At 43.7% G+C, this 27,633-nt stretch overlaps 1 protein-coding gene and 1 pseudogene across 1 annotated transcript in view; one reads left to right on the top strand and one right to left on the bottom strand.

The window, feature by feature from the left end:
• Positions 1–22,799, bottom strand: part of RAB39A (RAB39A, member RAS oncogene family) — a 30,459-nt gene extending 7,660 nt beyond the window's left edge. The window contains exon 1 of the mRNA XM_075546548.1: positions 22,441–22,799. Coding sequence (XP_075402663.1) covers positions 22,441–22,667 — 227 coding nt within the window. The 5' untranslated portion in view covers positions 22,668–22,799. The remainder of the gene's footprint in view (positions 1–22,440) is intronic.
• A 740-nt stretch (positions 22,800–23,539) lies between these two features.
• On the top strand, positions 23,540–26,962 carry LOC142445977 (small ribosomal subunit protein eS21 pseudogene; annotated as a pseudogene).
• Positions 26,963–27,633: the final 671 nt, after the last annotated feature.

Raw genomic sequence — 27,633 nt, 5'->3', positions numbered from 1 at the left:
AAAGTCAATGCTCTACACCCTACTTTGGTGAGTAGCAACTTGGGGTGAGCGATCATTTAGGGTCCAGCCATTGGTCTCTCCCAGTTCTGAGTCGAAAAGATTGATGGAAATTAAAAGACACAAGGGCCCGGCTCCTCCCCTGCCTTCCGGGGCCCTGGCAGATCTGGTCGAAGGTACTTGAAGAAACTTGGAAAGACGCCCTGAGAAGATGGAACAACTATAGGAAGGGGTTAGGGGACCAACCCATGTCCCCCAGCACCTGGGACTGAGTTGGAGTCCTCTGCACCCTTTCCAACCCTGAAACCCTCTTTCCTGGGTACCCCAGCCCACTGGGCCTCCCTGAGAGCCTGGCCTCTGTCTCTGTCCCCATCCGACTGGATGCCCTCTCCTACCTCTGCACCATGCCCTGTTGGGGGCCTACAGACTCCAACAGTCCTTGTCCTCCCCTGCTCTCCTGAGACCAGCTGCACCCAGTTGGACCTGCCTTGTGGGCGAGAGATCTGGGACATCCAGCAGTGGCCAGGCCAGGGCCGGGGCCAGGGGCAGCGGCCGTGGGGACGTGGGCGAGCTGAGAAGCCCGAGAGAGGATGGCCAGGGGACTCTGGGGTTGGCCCCGCTGATGCCACCACCACCTCCTGCCAAGAATGGAAAGAAGGATGCCCGAGATCTGGAACCTCACCCCGACATGCCGCCTGCTGTGGAGGAGGAATGGGAGTCTGAGTACTAAGACATGGAAGGTCCAACACCACAGCACCGGAGAGGGCCTCTCCTGGCCACCTGCCCCCATCAAAGATAGCCCTAAAAACAGGCTCCTTCCACCAGACCCTCCTTCCACCTCGCAAAATAACTATGGTCTCAGAAATGGTTCTGAGTGTCACCTGGTGACACCTGGACCTGACTTAGAATCCCAAGGCAAAGTCTCTAAACCCCTTACCCAAACCCATACTGTCCTTTCAATGCCCCAGACACCACCCCCATCTCCATCCCCAACTGTAACCCCTGCTCCAACCTCAAACCTGATCCCATGCCCAACTCCAATCCTGGCCCCCGAAGCCATACCCACCCATCTCCCCACCCTGCCCCATGCCCAACACCCTCTCCATCCCCAAATGTCACGACAGCTCAAATGGCTCCTCAACCAACCTCATGCCCAACCCCCCACTTGGTTGGTCTCCTTCCCTGCCTTGACCCAGCCCAGTGCTCCTGGGGATTTCACCCTAGATTTGAACGCCACCTCCCTCTGTCCTGAGCCCAAGCACCGCCTCTCCATTTGCAACCTCCTTATGTTCTCAGACCCATCTGGAGCATTCTCTCCATTTGCAACCTCCTTGTGTTCTCAGACCCATCTGGAGCATTCCCAGCGCCCCTTTCCATGATGAACCCTGTTGGCTCCCTCTAAGTGATCACGTGCATCCCCTCCTCCATGTCCTGTCCTTTGGAATGGGGGACTCTGGTTGAACAATAAACGGGTAACGTCTCCCCCCAAAAAAGACACATGGAAACAATGAGTCCAGTAGACTAATGGACCAAGCAAACACCAGTTGTTTCTGCGGGGCTGTAACTCAGCGGTGGCTGTGCTTTTGTCTCAGATACTTTTTCTTTTTGAACGTTCAGCCCACACAAGGTTCTGATCATACCACTGCCTCTCCTTGGCCCCTCTCGTGCTAACGTCTCACGTTTGCTATCCTTGAATGCTTCACCAGCCTTTCTTGTTTTTACTTCATTAACTGTTTTTCCAGTTAACCCTTGCAGCGTACCATTGTTTTCTTCTTTTTAAAATCATTTTATTAGGGGCTCATACAACTCTTATCAAAATCCATACACGCATCACTTGTGTAAAGCACATTTGTACATTCATTACCCTCATCATTCTCAAAACATGCTCTCCACTTAAGCCCCTGGTATCAGCTCCTCATTTTCCCCCTCCCTCCCTGCTCGCCCCTCCCTCATGAACCCTTGATAATTTATGTCATTATTTTGTCATATCTTGCCCTGTCTGATGTCTCCCTTCACCCACTTTTCTGTTCTCCGTCCCCCAAGGAGGAGGTTATATGTAGATCCTTATAATTAGTTCCCCCTTTCTATCCCCCCTACCTCCCCCTTCCAGGTATCACCACTCTCACAACTGGTCCTGAAGGGATCATCCGTCCTGGATTCCCTGTGTTTCCAGCTCCTATCTGTACCAGTGTACATCCTCTAGTCTAGCCAGATTTGTAAGGTAGAATTGGGATCATGATAGGGGAGGGCGGGGGGAGGAATCATTTAGGAACCAGAGGAAAGTTGCATGTTTCATCGTTGCTACATCACACCTTGACTAGCTTGTCTCCTTTTTGAGACCCTTCTGTAATGGGATATCCAGGTGCCTACAGATGGGCTTTGGGTCTCCACCCCGCACTCCCCGTCATTCACAATGATATGATTTTTTTTTGTTCTTTGATGCCTGATACCTGATCCCATTGCTTCTGAGCTAGATGGCTGCTTGTTTACCTTCAAGCCTTTAAGACGCCAGACGCTATATCTTTTGATAGCCGGGCACCATCAGCTTGGTTTTCAGACTGACTTAGAAGGTAAGGTGTTTTGTTTCTTGCCTTCACACATGTTGCTCTCTACCTAGACTGTCCTCAGCTCCTGTTCTGCCTAGCAAATTCCTATAAGAGTCAGCTGGAGAATCATGTCACCCGAGGAACCCACCATTCCACTCATTTCCCACCCTTCATCTTTCCTAGGCGCTCTCCTTATGGCTCTGGAGCCTTTTACATGTTGCCGTGAAGAGGTTATCAGTTTTCATATGGTGCTATTTAGATTTGCTATTTGTCTTCCCAATCAGTTTCAAGTGCTTTGAAGGTCAAACGTCTTTTCATTTAAGTATCTTTCTAAGTATTATATTAGCTAGTAAATGACAGATGCCTTTCAATGTTTGTTATATTGGGTTAATTGATCTTATTGGAGAGAGAAGGGGCTAAATGTTTTATGAGCCGGAGAGGTCATGTTTCTGAGTTTCCAAGTACTTGGCGACCTTGAGTATTCAGAGCACCCTTAAGCAAACTCATCTCTCTACTAGCTAAGGTTTTAAAGGCCTTTTGTGGAAGGCCACTGGATTACCTGTAACGATCAAGCTTTTGCATATCTTCGCTTTAGTCTCACTGCTGAAAGAAGGCTCAGTGCAGACGGGCTGCCACCAATACCTTTGCTGTGGGAGCTTGAAGAGGAAAGGATTGCACTGACCCTTCCTTTCCCTTCTCTCCTCCCCCACTGGTTTCTAACCGGGGAATTCCCAAGGGACAATTGTTTTTGAAAGCGTTCCCAAGGACTACTGTGCCATCCAGCTCTGGAGTAGGAAAAAATCCTACTATCTTGGTGAGGTTATAAATAATGCAGTACATTTCAATTAAAAAAAAATCTTTGAAGGACATCAAATTCATTATTTTGTTACTTATCTTTATACATGAATTTAGCTGTGTAGGGTTTGAAAGAGAAACTTACTTAGGTCTATGATAGTAAACCGAAAGTCTTAGTTAATTCAGAACCAAGGCTGCATTCCCTTTTCCCTTCTTGCATTTACTTTATTATTTATAGAATTTATAAAATATGCTCTATGTAATTGAAAACTCAATGTTCAAATGTTTGTAGATTGGACAGAGGCATGTCTTATACTTTTGGAAACACTATTTAATTTTAAAAAAAATTTTATGATATAGTTGGCAAATCAATCTATAAAATGAAATTATGACTAGGTGTATGTAATGTACTCTATAAAACAGCCTTTATTAATAACTAGAACAAATGGTTTCAATATGACATCAGCCATTTTCTACATAATGATCTCCAGTGAGGGATATTTGGCTTAGAATGCCGAGATTGTCTTAAGGGGTAGGTTTTCTCTGAAACAAGAATGCATCTCTGTTGTCCATTATTTAGGCGAAGAGGCAGACCTTTAGACTGAAAACTTGGACTTGAAGGACAAGTCTTACAGAAGTGATGATGGACCACGTCCTTTTCTAGACCTTTCTCTCTTGATTCAGGACACTAACGTCTGGGAGTTCTTGAAAGTATTACGAGGAGGTAAGGAGCAGACTCTAAACAACTAGCTGGGGAGGCCTCCTTAGAGACAGTGAGGTTTGAGGACGAGAAACAATTCTTTTTAAGAACAAACATCTTACTACTTGATGCTTATTTCCTGTTGGGCGCTAAGTGGCTCACTGGCTGATATGGAGGGATGAGGGAAAAAGAAGGAAGGACGGGGGAATGAGTGGATTTTGGTCTAGCGGAATCAGGTGTGTTCTGGGGAACAAAGAGTGTGAGAGGACACTCTGGCAGGGATGATATGGGGGTGCAGCCCTCCTACAGCTACTGTGATGGTAGCATGCTGGGGAAGTCGAATCATGAAGAAGAGGAGTCAAGGCTACAAGCTTATAGCTGCCCCTTGCCTTTGCCAAGGTGAAAATGTTCTGAGCATAAAAGACATCTGCTGCGTTTTGTAGGCGTTGGGTGCTAGACTACCCGATCCTGTTCTATCCCAGTTCCAAAGGATAGTTCTCTCTGAATGGTTTCTTTACCTTCTCTCCTGACCTGAAACTTGTTGGATCCTGAGACCACTGCTAATCCTGCAACACACCCGTGGCTCCTTCTGTGGGATCAGAAGACGTTGGCTTCCCCGGTGGCACTTCTAATTGTGCTCTCGGTCCTTCTTGTCATCCTGCTTGGATGAACTGTCCAATGGATGAACTGTCCAATGGATGAACTGTCCAATGTCACTTTCAGTTTCTTGACTTCTTATCTCGAATGGTCTTTTCCTGCAATTCTTTCTCATACACTTCCTTTCCAGCACTACAAACTCTGACCACCTCCCCAAACACAAATTTATACACTCTATGTTTGGATAAAAAATTCCCAGCCCCCCAAGTGGAAGGTGAATTATGAGAATGACGAGTGCGACGAATGTATAAGGGTGCTTTGCTCAATTGATGTATGTACAGACTGTGATAAGAGCCTTATGAGCCCCAATAAAAAGATTAAAAAAACAATTCCCAGCCTTCCTGCATATTTTTATTGTGACAGTTCTTTATTTCATCAAGCATTATAATTCATGTTTGGGATTTTGTTGGGGTTTTATTTTTGGAGAAGAGTTGGGCTTGTATTTTTTTTTTTAGTGAAATGTAACTTTCTGTGTGATTGTTATGGTTATATCCATTTTGAGTGTCTTAATTGTACTATATCACATGTAATAACCTCATTTAATGCTTAATAAACGGTTCACTTTTTCTGGTTAAAAAAAGTTATAATTCATTGTCCAATAACTCAACTTTCATTAACACTTTTTTATCTTCATCTTCTTACATATCTTAGATTTCATAAGACATTATGATTATTCTCTTTGCAATATCTTCCATTTCTAAGGCCTCTCTCTCTGTCATGCTCACCTGGGAAAATTCTCTTTCTGGATCCATCTAGTGTGTGGCTGGATGTTTCTGGGGGAAAATCACTCCATCAGGCAGACTAGTATTGCTATAAATTAATTATAACAAACCCCAAGTGGGCACTCAACACAGCCAAGGAATACTGCTTGGGTCTTTGGAGATACTCTTCTGATACTAGTGGGAAGATACCGAAGTATCAGGAGAAACTCTTTTCCCTCTTTCCTCACATTTAGGATTCGACTAGAGGAAGACTCCTCACTGTAAGTGACTGCTCTGCTAGGTTAGTCTGTGTCTCGGGCTGGTGTCTGAGGTCTGTGCTCAAGGTTGGTGTTCTTGCATGGTATCTTAAATTAAAAAAATGTTCCTCTGGATCCACGCTATTGCCTTGCTGTTTGTGCGAAGTGGACATATGGCATATTGCTTTTGCTCACTGCTGAATATCTAGTAGCTTTCCAGGGCCTGGCTCCTATTGGGCACTCAATAAATTATTAGTGAATGAACGAAAGGTTTATGGTCCAAATCATGGAAAGAGCTTATGGGAAATAGAAGAAATTGCAGAAAGAGTGAGGACTTAAAAAAGAAGTGAAGTGAGAATCATAATGTATAATAATTTCAAGGTGTACAATTCAATGATACTCATATTTATAATGTACTCTCTCTAGCTTCAAAAAATTTTTAAATTACTTTGAGGTTTGTTGCATATTTTTCTCCCACTCTATCTAAGAGCTACTGCTGTCCCTTTCAGATTGCTTGGCAATAGTAGATGGGCACCATCTAGTTCTGCTCTCAGGATTCAGAGTCATGGGGATTCACATGGCCCGTAAATCCTTTGGATGAATTTTTCCCTTTTCTTCACTCTCCCACCTCCTGGTAACTTCTAATCGATTTCCTGTCGCTGTTGCTTAGCCTTTTCTGGATATATCATATAAAAGGTCACATACAAGATATGACTTTTGTGCTTGGCTTCTTTTAATTAGCATAAGAGTCGCCCAAGTTGTAGCACATACCAGTACTCTGTTTTTTGCAGGGCTGAATAATATTTTTTTTTGTACAGTATGCTTGTCTACTCATACATTGATGGACATTTGGACTGTTTCTGCCTTTTTGGTTATTGTGAATAATGCTACTAAAATGTACAAGTTTTCGTGTGGACATAAACTTCATTTTCCTTGGGCATCGTCATTGACGTAAAATTGCTTGAGTACATGATAATTCTATGCTTATTTTCTTTGCGGTGCCATTAAATTGTTTCCTACAGACAGCGAGGAAGCTTACAGGAAAGAGATGCTGGCAAGATGAAAAGGAAGGTGCCACCATGCAATCTCTTAGGGCTGTGCTGTTTAGTCTCTTATTGAGATCGCTGAGTTACTCTGAGTACCTCAGTGTTGGAGGAGGGCAAATGAACACAAAATCCAGAGGCACATGCATCCTAAAGAAATGGAGCCATGAAAACACAGTAGCCAGCAATCTCTCTGAAAGTTCCTAGGGAAAAAGGGGCGGTGTTAATAACATCGCACCAAGATGACAAGTTGCGGTATGTTATACTCCCTACCAAAAAGAACGAAGCCTAATACGAGGTGGACCTTTTTGGAGTTTGGAGAAAACATCCATGTGCTTCTCTGACCCATTACGAGGGAGACTCCAAAGACTGCTAACTTTTATAGGGCTGAGAGACTGAGAGGCTCCATCAGCTGGTTCAAGCTGCCACTTTGCTCATAGTTGTTAGATCTAATGGTGTCTGCTAAAGTGTCTGCAGCAGACGAGATGCTCCATCAAGCTTGTGGAAGGCTCCACTGCAGAGTTGCAGGCAGGGCCTGTTGGGATAAAGGCATGCCCTCTTTGACAAGAGCTATCATACTTTTGAAAAATAGTTCTTGGCTTGCAACCTATCTTTGATAAAAGTCTTAATGCCTGGCTGTGGAACACAAAGTGACTGTACAGTTTGAATGTCTATCATTCTGACTCACCAGCCTGGAATTTTGTTATCAAGCAGAAGTGGTATATAGAGGCAGCTATCCAGGACCTGAGGAAACCTGGAGAGACAAGGCTCACACACTCAAGGTGCCTCCCCCTGCAGGATCCTCTCAACCCACGGTTTTATCTGCATTTCCCTATTGCTTAGAGAGGAAAACAATCAGACTTAGAAAGGAAAGCAATCAGGCCCACTCAGTGGTAAAACCAAAGATCAGTGGAAAAGAGGAATCCTGCTCTTGGTAAAACTTTCACTGGTATATCTCCTTACCAACTTTCCCCAGGAGAGATGAGGAGATGTAGGTAAGGATCTATACTAATTTATGAGCAAAGGCTAAGGGATTGGTGCACTGGAAAAAAAACAACACAAGATTAGTAACAAGGAGGCTTGGGAAAGAAGTATGTGGATGGATCTAAAATATGTGATTATTTGTATGTTTGGTGTGCTAACCACAAGGTCAGCAGTTTGAAACCATTAGCCACTCCAAGGGAGAAAGTCGAGGCTTTCAATTCCTGTAAAGAGTCATTTCTACCCTGTCTTATAGGGTCGCGGAGTCAGCATCAACTTGATGGCAGTATGCTTTTTTTGGTTTTGTGCAAATACTCAGCGAAAGTCCTCCGTGGATTTCTTGATGTTCTCTTCTATAGTGTCAGTCAGGACTTTCACTTAGTGGCCCTGGTAGAGATGGAGGCTATGCCCGGGTGTGATGGAAACTTGCACTTACCTAGGCTGGCCTGTCATTGCTTACTACCTAGATTTCCAGCAGCTACTGGCACCTTGGATACCTTACTCTGTGGGGAGCACCATGGAGAGGACATTGGTATGTTCTCACTGTACTACATATTTAATACATATTTACTCTGGGTTCAGGTCATGCTGGTACCACCATCCATGAACTTAAGGAATGACTTATGACTTATACATAGTCATAGTGTCTTACACTTGCCACTGATTGAACAATTCACCGAACAGTGACAGGGATAGGGCAACTGGCTGGTATCATGGAATTCATTGATATAATCAGGCCACTATCACTTGATACTCATGTCCAGGATATGACATGATGTGATCCCTCAGACCGTATGCATGTTAAACCAGCAAGCTACATAGTGAGTGACATTTTAAGCTAGACTGAAGCTGCCGTGTGGAAGCAAAGGGTAAAAGTAAAGATGAGGATGCCTTTCACAACTACACTTAATGACTCACTCATTTTTTTCAGCAACAAATTGTCAATATTGATCAAAAAGTAAAGGAAAATTGATGTGCAGTATACAGATGAATAAAAGTTAGGTGGTCTGTGGGCTCACCTCATCTCTTCTGTATTTTAAGTGCATCAGACTGGGCTTCTGATTGACTTGGCAGGAGGGCGTTTTCTGTGTATTTCTGCTCACAATGCCCACGTCTTCGATTCACCTGAAACCGGTGAGCTTCAGCTAGGAGAAGTGACCTGGGCCTGCCCTTCTGTGCCATCACTCCAGCCAGAGAAGCCAGGCCGGGCCACCAACTGTACCTCCACAGCCACTCTCACTATGATTTTTCATTGCCTCTAATCCCCGTGATTCTAAATTCTGCTGACTTCAAAGTTCCAGTATCTGAGAAAGAAAAGCCCTTCTCTAGAGAACTCTATCATGTTTCTGAGATTACCAACTGACCAGCTGGGGCTTCTTATGGCTTTGCGGGAACTAGCAGGTGCAGGAACAGGGCAACAGCCCAGTAAAGACCTCACTGGCCTCTTGATTGGTGTGGTCCAGGTCTCCTGTGCCCTTCTCTTTTATCCCACGCCTGGTCCTTCGGTTTCCCATAAATGCCCTGTGCCCCAGACATGCTTTGCTTATGGTTACAGCCCTCAAGTTGGTTTTATTTCAGCAACCAACCCCACTTGACTGATAGAGTCTGTATCTTAGAGGCAGTTTCCAAAGAACTGGTGGAAATAGAAACATGAAAGAGAATTCTATCTTCCCACACAAACTCTTTGAAGCCTCCTTGTATTTTGTAAGGAAAGGATTATATCAGCCAAGGTCACAACTATTTTATAGCTTCTAACATGTGTGGTTTTATGAAGCCAACATTTGTTCTTATACATCTTACTCCTTTGAAATAATAGAAAAAATGGTCTTGCGATTAGTTTTACAAGTTTTCCTGAAAGAATATGTAGACAGATGATAACAGCACCAGTGTTTGCTTAGGTTTTCAAACAAGGACTTAACTGAATGAGTAATACAACCAAGTGTGAATGATGTGCCCTGGGGGGTTTGGAATCTTCTTGGCCCAAAAGACATGATTACTGAGGTTCTAAAATAATGTAAATGGCATCTCCACTGAAACACTTACCTAGTTTCCCCACAGTCATTGAAAACCAGATGCTATTGTCATGGGAAGGGCAAAGCTACACCGGGCACAGAATGCTTAAGCAATCTTACGGGTAATGGGAGAATTCCTTTTATATAAGTTTTATCTGAAAGTGGCAGGATTACACAGGTCGTAGATGCTATTATATAGATCTCATATGAGCTCAGTTGGATGTAGACAAACTTGTTTAAAAAGCAATGCAATAATGAGCACTTTCAGACTTACTTAGATAAAATAACCAGATGTCCCATCCTGGAAATGCCCTTCTTGTGGCTTTGCCAATTGTAGAGCTGGCATTTAGAAAACAGAAGTACTTTGATGCCAAAGGCTCTTGGCCAGCGAGCAGCCCATGAATGCATTAGCCTGTGAGTGGCTCTTTTTCACATCGCCACTGCTCTTCTGGGAACTGTCATTCTGTGGATGCTTTATTTACCTGCTTCACTCGGCTGGTCTTGCTGGCTTGGCCAGGACTGCTTTCAAGAGACGAAAACGGCAGTCTCCCCACCTCTTTATTATTACCGACCCTAATAACCCCTGCCCTTGCTTAAGATTTGGGAACTTTGTGCTTTTAACTTAGCTATTGTTTCTTCACATATTCAAACAACATTAAAATTCCTTTTCATAATGAACAATCAAGGGGCAACGAGGGGTGGTGAGGGAAAAGAAGAGGAGCTGATCCCAAGGGCTCAATGTCTAGAAAACAACGATGGAATATATGTACAAATATGTTGGATACAATTGATGTATGGATTGTAACAAGAGTTGTAAGAGCCCCCAATAAAATGATCATTAAATAAATAAATAAGTTAATTAATTAAAAAATACCTTTTCATCAAAAGGAATGCTGATGGCATAACAGTTACTTGTTCGGTAATCAGAAGGTGGGTGACAGTCTTCCCTTGACCACCCTTGGGCAGTTAGTTCCACTCTTGTCCTGTAGGGTCACTATGAGTTGGAATTGACCTGACAGCAATGCTTTTTGTTGTGCTTCCCCCACCCCCGCCCCCGCCTCATTAAAAATCAAGTCTGGCTGTAGAGCTAAATATGCTTGTAACACATGATGGGTGTATTCTCCTTTTGAATAAGTGAATCAATTCTCTGTGGCCACTTTTTATTTTCATGACATCATAATTATATGGTAGTGAGATCGTCTCACCACTCCCACACTCTCTAGTCTCCTCTCATGCTCGATTTCCTCTGTAGCAATGAGTGCATCCTGACAGTCAGTCTTTCCCCAGCCTACTTGATCACAGCCTGTTTGCTCCTATTAAAGAGAAGAGGCATCCTCCTTAGGGAAAGGACTTTTTGTCTGTAGTCCTTTTTGATGGTGTGCCCTTTGTTTCTAGGACAGAAATCAGCCCTGGCAATATTTATAAATGAACAAAGAAACACAAAGCTGAATTAAGAAATTCACAGCCCATCCACTTGTGTCCAGGCAGCATGCAAATGGTAAGCAGATTGGAGACTAGGAGACAGAAATACAGAAAAGCTTATCTTCTTTCTGTGTTTATAAGAGATTTACAAAGCTAAAAGGACTGAATAATTGCACATACTATAAATACCAATGTGAAACCAGCCACATTTTCTATATTGCTACTATACTTAAATTGATATTATTTCAAATTGTAGTTTGCAGTAGATTCTGGAAGGCGGAACATGGGATGTATGAAAATAAAAAATTGTTTATTTGGAAATTAATGAGAAGAGTTTCTAGCTTCACTAACAGTTTGCAGTTAATTAGTGAAAGAGTAGTTTTTTCCCAGTGGTTTGGAATGATATCACAAAATGTACAAGACTTCAGCACTCATCCAAGTATTTTCTGGTATTCTTCTGCCAACAAATTCATGATTCAATCACTATAGTTTCTCAAAATTACTTATTTTCTTTTTGTTTAGTTAGTTTTTAAAAACCACTTTTTAAAAATTATTTTATTAGGGACTCATACACCTCCCATCACAGTCCATACATACATCAATTGCGTAAAGCACATTTGTACATTCATTGCCCTCATCATTCTCAAAACATTTGCTCTCCCCCCAAGCCCCTGGCATCAGGTCCTCACTTTTTCCCCCTCCCTCCGCTCGCTCCCTCTTCCCCCTGAGAATTTATAAATTATTATTTTGTTATATCTTGCTCTGTTCCACGTCTCCCTTCCCCCACTTTTCTGTTGTATGTCCCCCGGGGAGGAAGTCACATGCAGATCCTTGAAATAGGTTCCCCCTTTCCAGCCCACCCTCTCTATGCCCTCCCAGTATTGCCACTCACACCACTGGTCCTGAAGGGATCATCTGCCCTGGCTTCCCTGTGTTTCCAGTTTCCATCTGTACCAGTGAACCTCCTCTGGTCTAGCCAGGCCTGCAAGGTAGGATTCAGATCATGACAGTGGGAGGAGGCGGAAAGGAAGCATTTAGGAACTAGAGGAAAGTTGTATTTTTGATCATTGCTACATCGCACCCTGACTGGCTCGTCTCCACATCGCACCCTGACTGGCTCGTCTCCTCCCCGAGACCCTTCTGTAAGGGAATGTCCAGTGGCCTACAAATGGGCTTTGGGTCTCCACTCCACACTCCCCTTCTCATTCACTATTAAAAACCACTTATTTTCTATGCCACACCATACATTATGTGATCTAGCAAAATTAAAGAGTAATTAACTCTCCCACCACTTTTGTGGCTGGATTTTGTTTCCACACAACTTAAGGCTGCTTTATTTCATGTTTTTGTGTCTCTCCCACATCCTGGAGAAAAAGCTTTTACCTTTTCTCCCATAGGTCTGTTCTCCCCAGGGTGGGGGTGGGGTGAGAGCTGCAGGGATACTTTTCCCGATGGAAACTGCACAGCAGTGGGCCACTGAGACTGTTTCAGTCATGGCTAGGGCTGGTGTAGGAGAGCATGCTGAATGGAGAGACATCTGCGCTTATGTGCAAACCGCTCACGAGCTACAATTCCTGGGAAAAGTCAAAGCCTCTCTGGATACGAATTATGTCATTTTTTAAAAATGAGGCTGTTATATCACGTCGTGTTTCTGGGCCCTTCTCAGCCTTATTCCTACAGTCACTTGCCTACTAACATGTCCAGATGTTGACCGCAGCGGGGTTGACCTCTGTAGCTCCTTTCTTCATGTGTCCTTCCCACCTTACTTTGCAATTCACCCCTCGCTAATCTTCCTCTCCTCCGATCATCCTCTGTGATACAAGTGATTATATTTTCTCTTCCAGTTTTTATTTTTTAGCATGTATTTATTTGTTCCATCGAGCTCAGTCTTACATTTCCCCTCATATTGGTTTCCTTACTTTCGCTCTCCTAATATCAGATTGTTGGGAGCTTTTTTTAAGTCTAAGAAATCTAAAATTATGAGGGTTCATCTACTTGCTCCTTTTTCTACTTTTATGTTTTCCTAATGACTAATTTCTTTTTGGAAAACTTTTTGCTTAAAATAATTAAGAGTGAAAAAAATAAGAAACAAAAAAAAATAATTAGAGTAAATGTTCTTAGTAACCATGACAATTGAGAACAAGTCAGGCAAAAAGCTAAGCCTTTAAGTTTTTAATGAGGGGTCCAAGATGTCGGGTATATCAGAGATTATGGACTATCTCCCCCAGACAGAGTAGTCAAATGTTTAAAGGAGACCTGATGAAACTGTGCAGAATCATCAGAAGAAGAGGCAGCGACTCACACGAGCGAAGAATCGGAGGAGCTCTCCATGGAGTACGGAAGCTTGAGGGACAGCCTACAACTTTCCCTTTAGTGTCTGTCGCAGCTCCCGGCGTCTGCTTTACAAAATGAAAGTTCTGCAAAGTGCTCTGTGTACAAGAGCTCCACTGTGGGAAACGCCGTATCTGCCCTGGAAGATTCACAGTGTGTGTTAGTCTAGTGTAAGTCCTGCAACAACCTCACATTCCCAAAATGATTTGATCAAGGAATCTTCTGAAATTACACGCATTAACATGACTCTGGAAAAATGCTTCCCTTATAAAATCATGGGGAATGGCTCAAATGTGAACACCTGTATTCAGTCTTCATCGTGTCTTCTTATGCAGCTAACCCACTGCCACCCAGTTGACGACAATCTACAGGACAGAGTGTAATCATTAGGGTCTCCGAGACTGTAAATCTTTATGGAAGCTTATCCTTCTCCCCCGAGGTGGCTGGCTAGGCAGATCCTGATATCCACGTATGTTCCTTGGGCAGCGTCCTCACTCGAGGCTCTCTTGGAGAACAGAGTTCAGGTTTGGTCGTGCACTCTTATTACGTAGATCTGGCGCCGGAGTTTGTGATTAAGACTGTATTTCAGTCTTCTTTACCCGAGGCCATATCACATTAAAGTGGAAAAGTGGAGTGGAGGAGGTTCACATTTTGCCAAGAAAAGCCACCAGTGATTGTTTGGCTGTGGTTCAATAAGGACTTTGTCGTGTGACTCCTTTTTCAGTCAAATGACATCTGATGCACTCACCATGTCAGGGAAGCAGAAACAAGCCCTAGGAAAAAGTCTCAGTTCTCCTACCACAATTCATTGGCACTGAGCTACTTAAAATTTTTTTTTAATTAAAAGATCATATTATTGGGGGCTCTTACAACTCTTATAACAATCCATACATCAATTGGATCAAGCATAATTGTACATATGTTGCCATTATTCTTTTCTAGACATTTACTTTCTATTGAGCCCTGACTGAGTTACTTTTTTATATCATAACTATTGCTTTCAGTGGGTAGTCTTAAAGATCTTACTATAAGTATAACAATTTACTTTAGCAAAGTACTCCTAAATTTAAAAATAAAACACTTCCATAGGAAGGAAAATAGAAATAATTTCATCATAGTTCAAGAATGTTTAAGAAAACACACCTAAGATTTTAAACTAAATTAAAAACAACAAAACATTCAGCTAGCCATCAACGATCAACATATACTGATGATTGCATCTAGAACTCATAGCTATATTTTGAAACCTTTTGTCAGTTTTAATAGTATGCTTTTAAACCTAAGGCAGGCTTTGCTCTCAATTCACGCACTTTGAGAACTCTTGTAGATCAAAACAATTCTACATAAAGTGATCTGCTTCAGAAAGCAATGGTTTTTACGATAATAAATGTTTCAAAACAGGTTAGGCAGAGTGTATGAGCTGGCAATTTTTAAAATCAACATCCCTGACTCATACTTTATCAAAATTGATTAAAAGTAACTTACATTTAGAGACAGATTTATTAAAATCAAAAAGTACAGATATTTATAGATCTTTTACTTCAGAAAGAACTGAACTGTTAAAAAAAAGAACTGAACTGTTTAATTACTACAAAGTCCCTCCTACTTAGTTAGGATAAGCATACTGACTCTTAATATACCCAAACAAACATTTTTTAACGGCTCCAGGAAATTCCTCGTCAAAATGTTAAGCAGCATAGCTCTGGAACGTAAATTGCCAAGAAATCTTTTTATCCTGTTCCCAATTCACTAGCAATGGCCAGGGATTTCCTCTCCCTCTCAGACTGAGCAAAGCACTCAGTGACAGCTTTATTGGGGCGATCTCCTCGTCCACTCTCTGAAACTAGATTTGAGACTAACGGGCCATTGCGGCCCGATGAGGACAACTGGAAACACTCCTCAGTCAGAATACTTGTAACTCCACTCACAAAAATACATCTTTTAAGATAAAGGATAACTTTTTGAGGTGATCACCCTCTTTTAGAGCATACACACTCCAATAGGATCCTTATACCATTATTTTTATGTAGCACTACTTTTGCAGGCCCTGGTTTTTCCACTTCTGATCTCTCTGACGCTGAGATGGAGCAGTAAGGGCTGGCTTTTGGACTTTGGTGGGAAGGAGAGATAGGTCTCGGTATCACTGTTTCAAAAGAACAGAAGGAAGGGGAAGGGGAAAGATCACAAAAATGAGTTCTCTGTTTCATAAGTTTACCTACTCTTGGCCCAGGGCACGCAGACATTTCGTATATAATATTTCTTCTACTTCAGGAGATGTATTAATCTTCATATACCAAGGAAATACTGAGGTTGTGGCTACATATGCTAAATCAATTGATTTATTGATGGGAAAAATAATACAGGCTCTAAAATCACTGGCTAGTTTCTTTTCTGCACTGATTACACCATCACTCAATATGGCCTGATGGCCTTGAGTAGACAGTGAACATAATCTCTAGAGAATAAAAAAATACATTTAGCTAGAGGGGTCATCTTTTCACATTCTGCTACACCTGTTAGACATTATGTAGGCTCCTCCTTATATACCATTTTACTCAGAAATACTATAAAATAGGTCCTTTTGGGGGTGTTACTCCTCACTTACTTCTTTCTGGAATAGTTGCTTTCCAAAATGTGGACTCCTACAGCTACATTTGCTTTGTATTATCCACAGTGCACATGTAGAACATTTGTATGTATGTATCTTGATTTCCTGACTGAGGAGGAGCTGACTCACTAGTCAGACAAGTAGCCAATAAGATTTGCTTCTGTCAAGAATTTCAATAAAGCTCAGGGACAGAGCTGGAAGTCAGCAGAGTTGGAGAATGGAAATAGAAAACAGGAAAGCATACAAACTCTTACTGTTGGACTTCTCTTACTTTCTTTTTTTTTTTAGACTTCTCGTACTTTCATTGAGATCCATGTAAGTTGCAGTCGATTCCCTCTTACATAACAAATTCTGCTAGATTTGTCATTTATAAATAAACATCAAGAATTTTAACTGAGAACTATATCAGCTGATTACTCCAGGATAGCCTCACTTTCTATTGTTCTAATAACTTTTTTTAAAAATAACTTTATAAGGGCCCTGCAGAAGTCTATATACTCTAAAAGAGGATGCTCACCTAAATCACCCAGTTAGGGACATGTTCTGTCATTGTACAAATATGCAATTGCAAGTCAATGAACCCAGGAAGAGCATCTTTTCTGTTGAAGACTATGATCCACATTGGTGATGGTGGTGGGGGGGCATCATATAATGGGCCTTTTTTTTTTTTAACTTAAGAATTTGTTTTAATCCCTTAAGACAAAACGTAAAATTTTCAGGTTATTTGCTTTTTTCCAACTTTCTCACCTGCACATTTTTCATTGTAAAAAAATACGCATAACACAATTACCATATGTACAATTTAGTAATACAAATCATGCACCCTCACGCTGTCAGACTGCTTGCTTTTAAAATTAAGAACCAAATCCAAACCAAACCCACTGCCATCGAGTGGATTTTGACTGATAGCACAGGGCTGCAAACTGCAGGGTTAGCCGTCGGGAAAGCCCCCCTCACTCTGTGGGACAACAATGAAGCATCCTGCTCTTTAAGGGTTACAGCCTGGAAACCCACAGCGGCACTACCTGGCAGTGAGTGTGATTCTAGTGCACACAGGGTAGAACTGTGTCCTCTGGGCTTCCCAAACTAGAGGTCTTCACAGGAGCAGACTTCTTCCAAGGAGAGGTTGCGCTACGAGGGCTCTTTAAACTACCCTTAAACATTAACCTCCTAAGAATCCTTCAGAGGGTTAGGAAGGAAAACAACGACATATGGGAGTCACATGGAGAATTAAGGGGAGCCAGAGGGAAAAGAACTTAGAGTGGTGGGAGACGCATGAAAATAGAAACGAGGGAAGAGCAAAGGGATGGGCGTAAACTACGAAAGGCCTAAAGGGAAATCCTAACTAAGCTAGAAGGCTGAGCCACACGCGGAAGAGCAAGGCACAAAAGAGGGAGAGCGAAAGGAAAAGCCATCAAGAAGGCGCAATGGGTCAAACAGAGGCTCAGCAGTTTGGTGATAGTAGTTACAGGCTCCCAGATTTGGAGGGTGGGGGTAGGGGCCTGGTGAGGAGTGACCTTCATATATTAGCTCTCACAGCCTCAAACCCTTTGAAACGTTAATTTAAAAAGTGAATGGATGTTTGCCGATTCCCCACTACTCCAACCCTCAAATGTTTGACAGGTTCTGCTCCAAGGCATTTGACCAAAGCCAATGCATCAAGGGCACTTTCCCCAAATCATACTCGGCAGGCGCTCGTTCTCATTGATTTTCATTTGAAAAAGTCTTCAAGCATGTTAGTTTAGTCTGTTAGATAGCTTTTGTTACTGCCATACTTCTTCTTGGATTTCTAAGAGATTACGTGGAACAACTTATCTGACCATAGAACCCGTCGTTTGAAAAGCAGCCCCAGGGTTGATGAGTGCTCTACGGAACATGCTTGTGAGAAACACTGCACTAGGAGGACATTGTTCTCTGAGCTCTGTACAAAGTGGCTGTGCGTCTAATACCCCAAAGACCAAGCCCAGAGCTGTCTAATCGATTTCAACACATCGCAACCTTACCGGATGGGGTAGAATGGCCCTGTTTCCACGGGTGTGATCTTTATGGACTGTGTGAGCTGCTGGCCTTTGAGTTAACAGCTGAGCTCTCAGCCCCTGCACCGCCAGGCTTCTTTATCAAGGGTGAGACAACATGAACCAAAGGCCATATTTGGCTTGGAGCCTAGAGGTTTCTTACCCCTACAGCCAATATTGCTATGTCTTTGTCTCACCTTGTCAAATTGCTTTAAGAACTTTTTATGAGAAGAGCTACAAATGTATATTCTTATACTTAATGCTCACCTTACAGTGAATACATTCAGCCTTTCCAATATATTTCTTTTTTCTTTAATTAATCATTTGACTGGGGCTTTTACAAATCTTATGACAATCCATCATTCAATTGTATTAAGCACACTTGTACATATGTTGCCACCAACATTTCCAAAACATGTTTTTTCCTACTTGGGCCCTTGGTATCAGCTCTTCCTTTCCCCCCTCCTTCATCAATTATATATTATTATTTCATGTCTTACAGTGTCCATTGTCTCCCTTCAACCACATTCTATAATTCATCCCCTGTGATGAGTTCCCCCTTCCTCCTCCTACCCCCAGTCCCCATCCTCATCATCCCCATTAGTCTTGATATCACTATTCCCACTACTGTTCCTGAGGGTTTTATCTGTCCTGAATCCCATGTACCAATGTGTGTACTCCGGTCTAGCCAGATTTGTAAGGCAGAACTGGATGATGGTGGGGGTGAAGGGGGGGGGACAGGAAGCTTTCAGAAACGAAAGGAATGCTGTGCTTTGTCCGTGCTATGCTGCACCCAGGTTGAATCGTGCCTTTCTCTGGGTAGTTTCATTCTTTGGTGGATAGCTATGGTCACCATGAGTAGGAACCAACTTGATGGCACCTGGCAACACTGCACTACACAAGTCTTCCTTCTTTTACTGCGAAGCTTCTACGATGATGGATCACAATGGAAAATGTGCTGACTCCTGGCTGCCACAACCCCCACGATGCCAAATCCATCTTCCTTCTTTTAGAGGTTTCGCTTTCTGCTAACTGTGGTCTTGTAACTAAGCTCCTTAATGAATTGAGGCCTTGCTTGCTTAATAGGAAAACTGCTTGAGTTTAGACCTTTTCAAACTCTCCCCTGAGCTGCCACAAAGTTGGGCTCGGAACCTAGTTTTGCAAATGCCTGTGGTGACGGCAGAGAAATAGGAAAGAATGCTCCTGATCACGGCCTGCCACAGAGCCACTCCACCAACTTGCCCTGCCCAGCTCAGGAATGGTACACAGTGAGACATAAACTTCCATTTCCAAATTTCAATTGAGTAATTTTGAGTCTCCTAAATACAGGAATTTAATTATTCTTTTAAAAACATCCTATCATTAATAAAACTAGCATTTCGTGTTATAATTGCCTTAGTGGTTACGTGTTCAGCTGTTAACCGCAAGATCAGCAATTTGAAACCACCAGCTGCTCCAAGGGATGAAGGTGAGGCTTTCCATAAAGAGTTACTGTCACAGAAACGCACTGAGTCTGTTCTCCCCTGTCCTGTAGGGCCATTATGAGTCAGAATTGACTCCATGGCAGTGAGTTTTGGGGGTTTTTAGTTCGTTTTTTTAGTTTAGTTAGATATACATTTTTCTAAATTTTTTGCAGTTTGGTCTTGCTCCTTCTTGAACGTATGTAAGCAAGCAATGGTGCTGCTGTCTGGTAATTGTTGGACTGCTAACTGAAAGGTTGGCAATTCAAACCCATCAGCTGCTCAGAGGAAGAGAGATGAGGCTGTCTGCTCTTGTAAAGATTTACAGCCTTGGAACCCTACAGAGGGTTGATGCAGGTCAAAATCTACTGGATGGCAGTGGCTTTTAGCTATTGTCTATTCAAAACAAAAAAACCCCCCTCAGAGCCACTGAATTGATTTGGACTCATAGTGACCCTAAAGGGCAGAGTAGAATTGTCCACGGGAGTTTTCAGGCTATCAATCTTTACCAGAGCAGAGAGCCTCATCTTTCTCCCATGGAAAGGTTGGTGGTTTTGAACTTCCGACCTTATGATTAGCAGCTCAAAGTCTAACCCTCTATGCCAACAGGACTCCACTGTCTACTAGCATACTTTTATCTAAACATTGAAAATAAGGCTAATTATAATAATTATCAGCTATTTTTTGTTCTGTGACACATTTAACTTCCAAGTGATACCACAAACGATCTAAAGGCAATTCCTTTTTATTTATACATTATCTCCAATAAACCTCCAAATATGTTTTCTATAAATTCCTAACTAATGGTGTGATTATGAGTAATGGCAGGAATACTTCTCCTTGAACTATTTATTCCAAGAAAGAAAATGTGCAAGGGTATCTATTATTAAAAGTATCTGTGTTTTCTTGGAGAAAAATACTAAATGATTTAACAGTATTTGTTTTAAGTGTAATTTCATTGTGCGGTATTCTGTTAAATGAAAAAGAAAAGCAAGTATTTGGAAGTCATGTCTCAAATATGTATGTATTTATGAAGATATCTTTGGTAAAGAGCCAAGTAAAATAAAATATGACTCACTGTCAATAAACAATCCTTAAATGCCCTTGAGTTATTGTGAGGAGAATAACTGTTTTTAATAATGTATATAAAGAGAATTATTGTTTCCATTATTCTTAAAGGAATTAAAAACAATGATCTAGTTAGCAAAAAGGGTCTTTCTTGTCTAACAAATTTACTGCCTTTTTACTTTCTTGTTAAGAAACGGAGGAGTTACTTTTAAGGAAAGAACTAGACATCATAAGATTTTACAATTTTTATTGCAATTTACAACTGTTAGAAGTTTAAGAGAGAAAAACTGATTTTTGTTGGATTCACCTCTCAGGGCAGAGCAAGAGCTCTTGGTAAATGTTCCTTTCTGATCCTGAAATATCTCAAAGCTCATCTCTGACTGATATCAGTCGAGACATTTGTAATCAACTTTAGATTGTACCTGGCCCAAACAAAATCTTTAACTCCTCTCTGAAGGGCTGGCCTTACCATCTTTCCATTTGATACACAGGGAAACTACCACATAAACCAGCTAAGCAGTTCACTTATCTCTGTGAATCAGTGTCATAGCTGGGAATGAACGCCAAAACGTACTGTGGGAGTAGGCTCACAAATGTAGGCTGATCTCATTTGGAATGGATGCTGGCTCCAGAGGCCATGTTTGGGGAGGCCCCTCATGGAGTACTCACTGCATTTCACAAGCAGAGTACTTGCTGAAGACCTCAAAATGCTTTCTTAGATAACTTCCGATGGATAATGCAATAATAAAATACAAAAATATATTAGATTTCTCCCCATCTTCTAAAAACAAAAATGTCCTTGAGCCCTGGACATTTACAAGGTACTTTCCATTTGATTCAATGGCAACTACCCAGGAAATGCAGTTGACTTTTCGTTTCTTTTACAAAATGTGAATCGCTTGTGTGCAATTCTTCCTGCGCGTTCCCAGAGGACATTTAGAATGAGACGGTTCATTTGCATTCCACTTTCTCCACTTAGAAATGTATTCTCTGTCCTACTGTCTCCCTAGGTTAAGTCCTGATTATAGGTAAAGCAGGAAAAGTTCCTAATAAATCTGTCTACACACACACACCAAAGTACCAGTGGTGGAACATTTATCAGGACAAGTCAACCCTACAAAACAGAACAAAACAACTTGGTAAGTGCCAGTGCCCCTGCTGTCGCATGTGGTTGCTGTACAAGACACATTCCCTGGGGTCTCGCCTGGCCGCGTTTCCCAAGAAGCGCACATTCGGGCTGTGGGGTGTTGACAGCAGCACCGCATCATTCATTCTCCCGCGGAGCGATGCCCCGTGAGCTCACGCAGGGGCCGCGGTGGGAGCAGTGCTTGCTGTGAAGTCAAGGGTCAATCACCAAACTGGGGAGTCGACTTCGCAGCTCTCCCGGGACGCGCGGAGGGGGAACCCGCTTGGTTAGGGAGAGGGGCCCGTCTGGAGGAGGGTGGCCGGGTCAGGCTCAGCGAAGGACACCGAGTCTGGGGAGAAGGCAGCAGGGGAGCCCAAGCTTTGGGGATCCGGAATACAGGAAAGGCTGGAAGAAGAGAGGCCGAGAGGGGGCGGCGAGGCGACCCCGGCTCAGGAGGGAAATTTAAGACGCCGAGGGGGCGCAGGAAGGAGGGCCCAAGAGAGAAGTGAGCAATTGCGGAGGAAGTCGTGCCTGGAAGAGGAGGGGCGAAGGGGAAGTGAGCAGGGAGCGGTCGCACTTTCGGGAGGGCAGGGCCGGCGGCTCTCCGGACCCCGGCGGGCGCGCACGCGCGCGGGGCAAGAGTGCCCAGGAGGCAGCGCCGCGGCGGGCGCTCGGGCTCCGGGTCTGGGCTCCGAGCCCGGCGCGGGCTGTCTGGTCCTACCTGAACCGCTCCTGCCCCGCCGTGTCCCACAGCTGCAGCTTGATCCTCTTGCCGGGCTCGATCTCCAGCAGGCGGGAGAAGAAGTCCACGCCCACTGTGGGGTCGCAGGCGGGGGAGCGCAGCCCCGGGAAGCGGCCCTGGGTGAAGCGGTGCAGGAGGCACGATTTGCCCACGGTGGAGTCTCCGATCACGATGAGGCGGAACTGGTAGATCCAGATGGTCTCCATCGCTCACGCGCCCGCCCGCCGACTGGCGAGCCGTCCCACCCACCCGACGCAGCGCAAGTTCCGCGGCGGGAACTGTCCCTTCAGCACCTCCCGGGCTCCCGCCCGTTGGCTTCCAGCAAGTTCCTGCGGCTACGGTCGCCGCCCGCTCTCGCGGGTGGGAGGGGCGGAGCCCGGGCGGGAAGGGGCGGGGCCTCGGGACAGGGGCGGGGCCTCGCGGCGAGGTGGGAGGCTAGACCACAGCGCGCAGAGAGGGGCTGCTGGTTGCGTGCGAACTCCCGCCCCCGACGGTTGTAAATCACGCTCCTTCAAAGTTCACTGGTTTGGGATGGGAAAAGTAGGTGTGGCGAAGGGACGTGACAGCAGAGGCAACCAATGAAAATGAAGCAAGGTCTCAATACGGGGTAGGGCAGCCAATGAAAAGTGAGAGTCGCTCTCTTCAGCCTTTGGAGCCTGTAAATTGATGCTTCCAGTTTGACAGAGGGAAGCGAAGGGAACGGTCCTCGGGATGGTTGTCGTTGCTTCCGTTGAAATGGCCAGCTCCGAATATCTCACTTTTCAGTTTTCTGGAGATGCCAGCTGACGGCTTTCTGCACTTTAGCTTTGTCCCACGTTTTCTTCAAGACGAAGGCGTGGAGAGAGGGATCGGAATAGATTTGCAACGCGAATTCCGGAGCCTTCCAGCAAGGACTCTGGCCTTTGCTGCTGCCTCTCGCTGCTTTCTGTAGCCCACTATCATCGCGTTCCCTGAAGCAAGGGAAGTGAGAGAGGGAAAAGAGGGCAATGCCGAGATCCTCATAAAACGGTCTGCTCTTCTTGGGTCTGTTCTGCACAAGGGTGTTAAAACAGTTGGTGGAAAATGGAGCTAAAAGATAATGGAATCTTTCCAGGAACTTTTTGAAGCCCACTTCTATGTCCGAATAGGCCTACAAGTGATCTTACTTAGTTATGTTATCCTAACAAATAAAGCAATTCTGAATTCTGATGACATCTTACTATGTTCCTGCGTCATGGAGTTGGCTGCGACGTTATAGTGATCCTACAGGACAGAGTAGAAGCCCTCCAACAGGGTCTCCTAAACTGCCATCTCTACGGGAACACATCTCCAGGTCTTTACTTCTCCATGGACAAGAACCAAAAAACCAAACTCGTTGCCATGGAACTGAGTCGAACTCACGGGCCCCTATAGGACAGGGCAGAACTGCCCCCGTGCACTTCTGTGACTGTGACTTTTTATGGGAATAGAAAACCTCATCTTTCTCTTGAAGAGGTTGGTGGTCTCGAACTGCTGATCCCGTTCCCACCCCTTCCGCCCCTCCAATAGCAGCCCAGCGCATAACTACTAAGCCACCAAGGGTCCTGTTAAGAGGCAAGTATTACAATCGGACATCCCCTTACAGAAGGGTCACATCCCCTTACAGAAGGAAGAGATGAGCCAGTCAGGGTGCAGTATAGCAGCGAGGAAACATACAATTTTCCTCTAGTTTTTCCATGCTTCCTTCTTCCCACTATCATGATCTCAATTTTGCCTTACACATCGGCTAGGCCAGAGGATCTACACTGGTACAGAGAAGCGCTGGAAACAGAGAATGCAAGACAGATGACCCTCAGGAACAATAATGAAAGTACGGATACCAGGAGGGTAGGGGTAAGGTGGGGGAGAAAGGGGGAACCCATTAGAGCAGCAGTTCTCAACCTGTGGGTTACAACCCCTTTGGGGGTCGAACGACCCTTTAACAAGGGTCGACCAGTACATAACAGTAGCAAAATTACGGTTATGAAGTAGCAATGAAACTAACTTTATGGGGGAGGAGAAAGGGAGAACCAATCACAATGATCTACCTATAACCCCCTCCCAGGGGGACAAACAACAGAAAAGTGTGTGAAGGGAGACAGCAGTTGTGTGTAAGACATAAAAAATATATAATTTATAACTTATCAAGGGTTCATGAAGGAGGGCAAATGAGCTGATACCAAGGCTCAAGTAGAAAGAAAATATTTTGAAAATGATGGCAACATATGTACAAATGTGCTTAACACAATGGATGTGTGGATGGATTGTGATAAGAGCTGGAAGAGCCCTCAATAAAATGATTTAAAAAATAATTTTTTGGTTGGGGGGGGTCACCACAATATGAGGAACTGTATTAAAGTGTGTGGCATTAGAAAGATTGAGAACTACTATCTTAGAGGTTTATTGTCTCTTTCAAGGTTATATTTAATTCCCTGACACCCATCCTCCTTGAACCATCTTCAACAGTTAATCTCAAATCCATACCATTTATACCTTAAACCTTTTTTTCTAATTGTTTGTCCTGTAAACATACTGCAGCATTCTCCATCCTAAAACAAAACAACAAAAATACCTCTCAATTTTGCGCCCCCTTCAGATTTTTGCTTCCTCCCCATTCTCCTTTTCCAAAACGTATCTATTCTCATAGCTCACCTACCAGTTGACCTTTAAGAGCCCACTTAATATATAACAATGAACTTGTTTTTGATAAAATGGTCAGACACTTCCTTATTATCAACTCCTGTCACCCCAATCCCTTCATTTTTAGTCATCATCTTCCTTGTAACATCTGCTGTGATTATATTCTGTTGCAAAACAACCTGATTGATTGGCTCAACTCTCATCCACAATCCTTTCTCTTCTAGCCCTTCTCCAGTTAGGAATGGTCAAGTAACAGAATTCTGACCAGTGAAAATAAGTGGGGCTTTGTGTGTGTGTGTTAGTCTGGGTAGACTAGAGAAACAAATTTATAGACACTCACATGGGTACAAGAAAGCTTTATATACAAGAGCAGTTGAATATTGAGGAAACATCCCAACCCAGTCCAGATCAAGTCCATAAGTCTGATATTAGCGTACATGTCTGATACTAATCTATAGATTCCTCTTCAGACTCAGAAACACACGCAACGACACCTAATACAGGAAGATCACAGGCCAGAGAGTGGAAAGTCTTGTGGATCCAGTGGCAATAGAGGCATCTCAGCGCTGGCGTGGGTCTCCAGTGGCTTCTCCAGCTCCAGGGCTCTGACTGCATCAGCGTAGCCCCATCAGGTTATTCATTAGTTACGTCTTACAGTGAGATTTCATAAGTGCCTCCAAATGAGGTCGTCAATCTGTGACCTGATTGACAGGAAAAACTCCACCCCTTCACTCTCGTCTCAAATTGACAACAGCTTCTGTAACTACCACATCGTTTAAAGCTTTTGCTTTCCTCCAGAAAGAGACTAAATAGCCCTGTCGGTGCTGTTAGTAAGAGCTGAACTGCTAACAGCAAGTAGTTGTTTCAAACCCATCAGATGCTCTGTGGGAGAAAGAAAGATTTGCTTCTGTAAAGATTTACAGCCTCAGAAACTCTATGATCCCAAAGAATTTAAATCATCTGGATGGCAGTTTTAAAAAAAGAAAGAAATGACCACTCTACTGTACTTTACTTTTTCTTACTTCCTTTCCTGTCCTACATGGGTTTTAGACAGGAAACCTGGAGTGGCAACTATCTTGTGATTCTTAATGTGCAGACGTATCGGCATAGTGGTAGAAAGGAAGAACCTGAACCCCTGGTGGCCTTGTTGATCTATTGTGTCTGGTATACGCCTCTCAATATGAGACAAATAAATCACTACTTAGTTAATCCACGAAGGAGCCCCAGTGGTTATATGTTGAGTTGCTAACCCCAAGGTCAGTGGTTCAAAATTACCAGCTGCTTCTCAGGAGAAAGATGAGGTTTTCTACAGAATCCCATAAAGAATTAGTCTTGTGGGGGGAGTGGGGAGGGAGGGGGAAAAAAGAGGACCTGATGCAAAGGGCTTAAGTGGAGAGCAAATGCTTTGAAAATGATTAGGGCAAAGAATGTACAGATGTGCTTTATACAATTGATGTATGTATATGTATGGATTGTGATAAGAGTTGTATGAGCCCCTAATAAAATGTTAAAAAAAAAAAAAAAGAATTAGTCTTGGATTTTCTCTGCTCACGCTCGGTGTGGTGTCTTCAGGCCCGGCTCCAACATAACAGAACGACGCCTGCGAGTTTGTGGACCTGTACGTGCCGCGGAAATGCTCCGCCAGCAACCGCATCATCTGCGCCAAGGACCACGCGTCCATCCAGATGAACGTGGCCGAGGTTGACAAGGTTACCGGCAGGTTCAACGGCCAGTTTAAGACCTACGCTATCTGCGGGGCCATCCGCAGGATGGGCGAGTCCGACAACTCCATCCTCCGGCTGACCAAGGCGGACGGCATCGTTTCCAAGAACTTCTAATGGGGTGAATCCTGGACAGAGGAAAGATGTGGCGTTCCCTGTGCTGCCTCAGGAGGGTCCTGGGTGTCAGAAATAAACCGTGAACACCATCCCCCCCCCAAAAAAAAACAACAAAAAGAATTAGTCTTGAAATCCACAGGATTCTCTCCTGTCCTATAGGTTCACATTCATTTTCTGTTCTTAACCTTCACGGGTTCCTTTTTTCCTGTGATCCAACCTTTAAATATTACCGTTTCTAAGAAATCCATCATTCATTTTTTAAAATAATTTTATTTGGGGTTCACACAACTCTTATCACAATCCATACGTACATCAATTGTGTAAAGCACATCTGTAAATTCATTGCCCGCATCATTCTCAAAGCATTTGCTCTCTACTAAAGCCCTTGGCATCAGGTCCTCATTTTTTCTCCTCTCTCCCCACACCCCTCTCCCCTCTCCCTCATGAGGCCTTGATAATTTATAAATTATTATTTTGTCATATCTTTCCCTGTCAGACGTCTCCCTTCACCCCATTTTCTGTTGTCCGTCCCCCAGGGAGGAGGTCACATGTAGATCCCTGTAATCGGTTCCCTCTTTCCAACCCACTATCCCTCTACCCTCCCAGTATAGCCACTCACACCTCTGGTCCTGAAGGTATCATCCGCCCTGGATTCCCTGTGTTTCCAGTTCGTATCCGTATCAGTGTACATTTTCTG

Source organism: Tenrec ecaudatus, chromosome 4 (genome assembly GCF_050624435.1).
Source record: "Tenrec ecaudatus isolate mTenEca1 chromosome 4, mTenEca1.hap1, whole genome shotgun sequence".
In the NCBI taxonomy this organism is placed as follows: domain Eukaryota; kingdom Metazoa; phylum Chordata; class Mammalia; order Afrosoricida; family Tenrecidae; genus Tenrec; species Tenrec ecaudatus.
This window is presented reverse-complemented; position numbering and strand designations above follow the sequence as displayed.